Source organism: Diadema antillarum, unplaced genomic scaffold (genome assembly GCF_040938485.1).
Source record: "Diadema antillarum isolate AM-2024a unplaced genomic scaffold, OU_Dant_1.0 scf00000167, whole genome shotgun sequence".
Classification (NCBI taxonomy): Eukaryota; Metazoa; Echinodermata; class Echinoidea; order Diadematoida; family Diadematidae; genus Diadema; species Diadema antillarum.
In genome coordinates, this window is record NW_027271056.1 from 2810298 (window position 1) to 2817733 (window position 7436).

At 39.5% G+C, this 7436-nt stretch overlaps 1 protein-coding gene across 1 annotated transcript in view; it reads right to left on the reverse strand.

Annotated features, from left to right (window-relative positions):
• The window catches only part of LOC139722545 (cilia- and flagella-associated protein 410-like), an 89820-nt gene extending 84641 nt beyond the window's left edge, over positions 1–5179 (reverse strand). The window contains exon 1 of the mRNA XM_071633835.1: positions 4996–5179. Coding sequence (XP_071489936.1) covers positions 4996–5075 — 80 coding nt within the window. The 5' untranslated portion in view covers positions 5076–5179. The remainder of the gene's footprint in view (positions 1–4995) is intronic.
• Between the last annotated feature and the right edge of the window lie 2257 nt (positions 5180–7436).

The window sequence follows — 7436 nt, forward strand, 5'->3', positions numbered from 1 at the left end:
TGGACACAATCCACATACAAAATATGTGTTGAGCTATTCCTGACTGAAGAGACAACCCTTTTATGCATCATGAAATCTCTGCAGTGTCAAGAGAGCTTTTAGACTACCATTTTACCTAAAGTAAAAAGCGATGGGAGTGGAGGGCATCAAAATTTCATTCTTTTCCTCCACACAGCTAGGTCTGGCTTCTTTTCCTCTTCTTTCTCTCTTTTCTTCTATCTTAGAGTGTTGAAAAACTCTATAATATACCCCCTCCCATTATACGCCATCTATTTTAATAGCCAGTCTAATTTTTTTTTTTTTTTTGCATGTGTGAATCGGGACTTCCCAACATTTTCGCGAGTGATTGAATTCACGATTGTAAAAACACAGTCTGACTAAGACATGTATGCGTGCATGTCACATTCATGTCGTGATCAGAGTTGATATTTTTTGTGTCTTTTTAAATTCCTGAATAGCACGCAACATAAATTTCTCAAAAATAAAAACCTCAAGAAATATTCGGTATATACAGTTTATCAGCACAGCACATGCACACACTGCACATATGTTTGGATGAGTTTCAAAAGCAGATGGGTGCAATATGTAGAGTTAATAGTTAGGGGAAAATATCAAAAGAGGTACAGAAAAACACACGACAGAGGATAAGGAAAGAGTGGGGACAGAAAAATGAAATAAAAAGAAAGGAAAAGAAACATTAGGTTGCATAACCTGTACATACATTAACAAATGTACACAATTGCTTTATTCTATAGATTTTTTTCAATAACTCAATGAACTTCTGTTCATAAAAATTGTGAACAGAGCATAAAATCAAGAAATTCTCTTCTTAAATGCATGTATACAAGCTACAATTTGTATGTGCCTCTTGGAATAGCAAAGTAAAAGATACATGCAACCAAGACAACATAAACGGACCAAGTGAGTGCACAGAACTAGAGTCATGTACAGTATCTGGCAAGCACCATTTCATCAGAAAGCTGAAGGCCACCACATGATCAACAAACTGCTTTCAAATAGCTCCATTTAAACAGGTAGAGTAACTTGTACTCTAATCAACTGACTTTCCATCACAGTAATTCATCCATGCATAAATCAGGAAAAAGTACTTTGGTTGTGGCTGCATGTAAAACCCTAGAGGCAATGATGGTTTGTGAAATCATGATGCATGAATTCAAACTTGCAAACATCTGTAATCTCTTCCCTTTACTAAACAGAGTAAAGGGACAGAGGTCAGGAAATGATAAATGCCATCTTTCATTGTGCTGGGTTAGTGACCTCCTCATATCTTTATGCTAGAATAATTCCTAGTCTATCACAAACTCAGAAAAAAAGAAAAATCTAATTTTATTGCCATTTTTGGGGTTCCACACAAAATCAAAAATTGCTGCGTGTACACTGATTATTGCATTGATTTGCCATAGTGTATAAATGTATCTGCACTATACAATATGTTTGATCTGAGCTGACAATGTACATGTAGTAGTATAAAAAATGTGGCATAATGATGTCAAAGGAGCAGAAGGTATGCTTACCATAACTTTTCAATAGACTTGTCACTTACTGTGTGATAAGATGCTACTTATATTTGTCCACAGTATAATAAAAACACTATTACCGTGTGCATGAAAAATTTCACTGAAAATGATAATCACATTGAAGCGGATAAAATGGCCCAGCGAAAACATCTTCAAGCACTCTTGCACAAATGCTGTTTCAAAATGAAACCAAAGAATCTCATAGAATTGCAATACAAACTACACTGTAATTACAAATCATAAAATCTTCAATCTACATGTAACAAGAAAGTCACTGAGACATTTAAACTTTTAAGTAACATGTCATTCAAGTTTTAATGTACCAGGTATGCATTAGAAAGAGAAACGCTCTATGGATAGTCTTGAAAATCTAAGACATTTATACATGTACCACCACACATTGCTGTCCACCACAGATGTAGAGAAATTGATTCTGGATACACAACTTCTGACAAGATACCATGTACATAATGTATGGTGAGAAGGTATACCATGCATTGTATTATGTTTGCTGTACCCCTCCTACGGTATACACTATAAGTGCGCCATATTTGGCGAGTCTAATTCATCATAAATTGGAACTTCCCCACGATTTCATGAGTGGTTACATTAGCGATTGTATAGTACAGCAATGGTATAAAAAATCTGTATTACTATCATTCACTAGTTTTCATAAAGCAAAACTAGCAATCCTGCATTGAAAACAAAAGTGCTATAAACTTACGAAAAAGTGTCAACATTGCCATTCCTGTATTATTGAAATAATTCTAGGATCATTTAAATGTTCCTAAAGTAGACATTCAAGGTATTCAAAGTACATGTATACAATGTACACTCACAAACATGATTTAGACACATACAATTTGTACACAATCATGTTTGCGTGCTATGCATGTGTCGTACTGTACTGCTACATATAAACAGGTATAATGCAGCTCATTCAAGATTAGAGTTGATAGTTTCATATGTTGGAAAATTTGTGAATAGAACCTGATGCGCGAAATTCACAAAATATATGGCGTAAACCTTGCATACAGCTGTACGATTCATCTACTGTTCCCTACTCATATTGTAAAACTGTTATTTTCATTTTCCCAAGGTACAGTGAACAGTTGTATGTCTGCTAGAGGGAACACACCGTTCTTCTGCATAAATAGGCACAACAGCCACTATTCCACAGAAGGAGGTTTACACCATCGTCTAAACCAAGAACCGCACAGCGGGGAAGAGATCTGTCTTTGGTCGCTGCCACGTGGGTTAGTTTTGACAGCCTGCTTATTTTCCTCAGACTCTGGTATGCCTGGTATGAAATCTTCAGGCTACCTCGCCTATTCCTCTCCAATGAACAATCCCGCCTGCTGTGCACTCTCACCGTAGACATTTATACTGCAGGCCCAAAAGATGAAGTGATGGGTACCGGTAACCAATCCTACTAATTACGCTTTTACATACCACAGGACTTATTTATATTTTAAATTCATAGAAAATTAAAACAAGTAAATTTACTAAAAACCTGACCCAAGATAGATTGTATGTTTAAGTGAATTTATCAAAGGGCAAAAATGAGGAAGAAAAAATGTGAAGATTTTTCAATAAAATCTACTGTTTTGTTTTTGCTTGAACAATAGAGACACTGCAAGGGATTGGAGTGACTGAGCCCCAAGGGAGCGAAGTAGGGGGAGGGGGAGGAGGTGTGGAAGAGGAGGGGTGTCCCCCTTCCACTGTAAGGAACTTTGGCAATTGCAATCTGGTGCATTCATACTTTAAAACAGTTGTCACTATTATGACTGAAGTTCTATGAAACACCCCCTCCTGGTCTTGCAATAGTTATCAATCATAGTTGTTCCACAAACCAATTGTAATCCAATATACAGTATCTCTTTGCTTGAGAACTGAGAAAGATTTTCACTGGTTAAGCTTTGCGCAGGCGGGATAATCTCGAAACTTGGGGCTTGGGTACATATCATATATTCAGAATATCAGAAATTTTGAAGACATTTTTTTTTCCTTTCTATTTTTGAGATTCGGCATGAGAATCAGTTCTTAGAGTGAGTCAGTCAGAATTGGGTGAATTGTGCAAGTCTCAAGCTCAATGCATGAGAGTTTGCAGCCCTGCATTCAGATCAAGATTTGCATTACATTTCCATTCTATTTGATTGCATAATGACCAAAATTAGATATTATGCAATGGAACATGTATGTGTGTACACACATTGTGCATATCCTGCATAAAAATATAATGCCAATACAGAAACGGCTTTCAATGGGAAGTGAGGGCAGACAATGATTTATTCCACGTTGTTAGGACCGTGTTGCAATGTTTGTTTCAAAGTTTCAAAACATTCAATCCTTATGGAATTTTGCATGCAAAATCAAAATAGATGTTGAACAATTTTAACAATGAGCATTATGCAAGCAATATCAGTTACAGAGCTCTATTTATGGTAAGATGATAAGTTACAGAGCTCTGTACACATGTACAATTGTACAATGTATGTGTGCCAAGCAACCATGACGATTTATAGCTCAGTGTCATTCAGATGGTTGCAAAATGTAATTCTTGACTTAGCTACTGTAAAAGTGGAAATTTTCGCGGTGTTTAAATTTTCGCGCATATGTTCCTGCGTGGGATGTCTTGATTCCGCGGAATTAAAAAAACATGCGAAACTCTTCTTACCCGGCCAAGCTCGAAAAATTTAGTTGCGCGAAAATATCCACTTTTACAGTATAGATCTACAGGGCGCAACACTAACTTTTTTTCTCTTTGGTGGCCCTCGAATTGACGAATGAAGTGATTTCTTCTGTAAAATGCAACATTCACATGCGTGTGTCATTTTATGTCAGGAGGATTCCTTTACTTTACAATCGATTGTTTTTTCTTCACGATCGATATGTCACTGGAATCTTATTCTTACAGTTTTAGTTGAAGACTGGAAGGATTGTTCAGGCTATCAAACAAACTGTGAGTGTACCAGTGTACCACCAACAATTCCAGCTCCAGTCAGTGGGATTTTTAGTTGCACATTATGTAATAGTTTAGTATACAGATGTAGGGCACTCGCCCGGCTCGGCACTTCACTTCAGGCTTTGTGACACACACACACACACACACACACACACACATGCACACCCTTTCATAGATCTGTTTAAAAGTTAAAAGAATCTTTAGCCACAGGAAGAGTGAAAGAGGCAGATGAAGAGGAAGAAGAAAAGAGGAGGAGGAGCAGAGCAGATTGGTTTTAGTTTATTCAATAGACTCCTAACTACATAAATTGACAGCGTCGTGGGATGGGGAGCGCTTGAGCGCTTCGCTTCCCGCTTGTACTGTTGTATCAAAATCGAGGAACTGACAAAAGTGTAGCCCGCTGTGCATGGCGGTGTCTCGAACATGAACAACCTAGCTAGCCGGTAGCCTCCCACCACCGCAACTCAATGAGTCAATGACTGCAATACTCACCAACAATTCAACTTTTTGACATTCTCTAGGTCTGATGCTCGTGCTTTTGCAAGCACCATGCCCTCTGTCAGCTTCACCATGGTCGAAGAATAATGTGACTCTGATGTATGTGGAGAGAAATATCAACAAATTCCGCGAACAAAGTTGTAGTGGAACCAGCAGCTTGCAGGGAAGCTCTCGAGGAATAGTACTAGACTAGTATAAACGATGTGGGCTTCAAATCGACGCGGCGTTTGCGTTGCCCTGACAAAACAAGGACGCACGTACGTTGGCTAATTTAGCCGTTTCGGTCGGTTTTCGTCGCGTTAGTCGCCGATTCTCTCTCTTCACCACCAGCGGTAGGTGAGCTACTTTTAGCCACTAACGTGCGGGCGGATGTATGGATGGTGCGATCTCACTCAGTCCCTTGTACACGATCGCTGGCTATGTAGAGCTGAAGTCTTTCTCAAAACATAACACTAGGGTTTACGTTGTTGGCAACTACATGCCTCATTCATAACTGTTGAAAGTTCGCGCGTGCACCAGCTAATAGCTACAACTCATCCTTCTGCAATCTGCTCATCCCCAGCGTTGCGGGGAGGCTAACTCCCTGTTGGCCGTAGCTAAAATCGCCGCCGCATCGGCGATGAGTGTGCGTATTTACCCGGCATGCATTTCTCGAGGAGGTAAGTGCACTAACGAGTTTTTTCATTGGCCACAAAATTTGGTAGCAGGAAAAGTTAACCCAATCGCAAAATGTTTTCGTTAACTATCTTATAGCGGCCATTTTAAAGTGAGAGGACAACAAACGCTTGAGCTAGCCAGCTACACACAACACGCACGAGCTTGCAGTTTTACTGAATGCTGTATGCTAAATATTGCTATGCTATGCGCTGCGCTGATACCTAACGAGTTACATCTAGACCTCTATTGCGGATGTGTTTTATTAGCAGATCGGATCCGGAACAAACATGACAAATCCAGCAAGTGTGTATCTAGAGACTCCCCGTCTGAACCAGCGATCGCATCGGTATCGTAATCGTATCAACAATCAACCATCAAAATTAGTTTTGTAACAATATTAGGAGGCGGAGGCGGCCAAGACTTCAACAAGGTAAGGTCGTAAACATACTCGTATCGTATGTCGAGTGGGGGTTGGGGGGCATTTCAGCTCAGTGAATCATGAAGCGTTTTGTGACAAATATCAGGGAGCTTTAACGTTGTCGTTAGATTTTGAGGCGCGGACGTTTGAGATGACGAGTGTGATGGACGTTCTCCTCTCCCCTGCATCGCGTTGTTAAGCTGCTGGGACGCAATGTATAAAAAATAAAATGGCGCCCCCATATGATCGGTGCATCAAGTACGGGAAGTAGTTCTCTGCGTTGTTGCAAACTGTGCGGACGTAAAAATAGTCCAGGGCCCTGTTTCATAAAGCTGTTTGTAAAGTTATGAACAACTTACGAGCGACTGGTGATCAGTTCTTGTGCTGAATTATGGAAATTCTGATAAGTATAGGTCTAGCACATCAGAACTTATCACCAGTCGCTCATAAGTTGTTCGTAACTTTACGAACAGCTTTATGAAACAGGGCCCAGTACGCGTAGTGAAAAACTCAGGCGACGCAAGCTAAAAATTGATCGACTTGACGCGCGCTTCTGCGCATGCTCAGACTCTAGTCAGAGCATGTTTTTTTTCCTTTAAACGTCCGCGCATCTAAAAATAAAAATCTAAAGCTCCCTACAAATTACAATGTATAATGAACTGTGTAACGTTAGTGTCTAACAAGTTAGTTAGATCAGAATTCAGAATCAGATCTCACGTTACTACCATAAAATTTACTAGTTAACGTTAACTTGTTAGAGTAAAAGCCCCAATTTTCGGACACTGACTTAAGCTTTTTTGCAATATTTATTCAGTAGTAGAGTAAAAGCCCCAATTTTCGGACACTTAGCTTTTTTGCAATATTTATTCAACTCAAATAATTTTCCACAAAATGAAATCTATAATAATGTTTGTTACAAACATATATCAAACTAATTTTTCCCAATATTGATTTTGTTAAACCGATCATAAAATTTCACAAAATCCCCAAATATTATCACCTTGTCAATTACCCAAAATTGGGACAGCGTCTCCAAAATACGGACACTCGTGCAATGTCAGTACGCATACAAGGCCGCTGAAAAATCCGCGCGCGCCATACCTTGTTGACGCAAGTTTGCATTGGAGATGTTGCGGCACCTGTTCGTGTCCGAATTTTGGGGACTCTGCACTTGCATTCAGCCCCTGTACATTCATTCACTGCATTGGCACGTACGGAGATTTTGTTTTTCTTTTGTGTTTTTGAGGATACCATCACACTCTGAGCTTGAAAAATCTCGCAACTGAACGGCGTAATTTTCAATTTTTAGCGCTTTCTCGGCGACCCCGATTCTTAACCCGGGCCCTAATTTGTGCGCGCT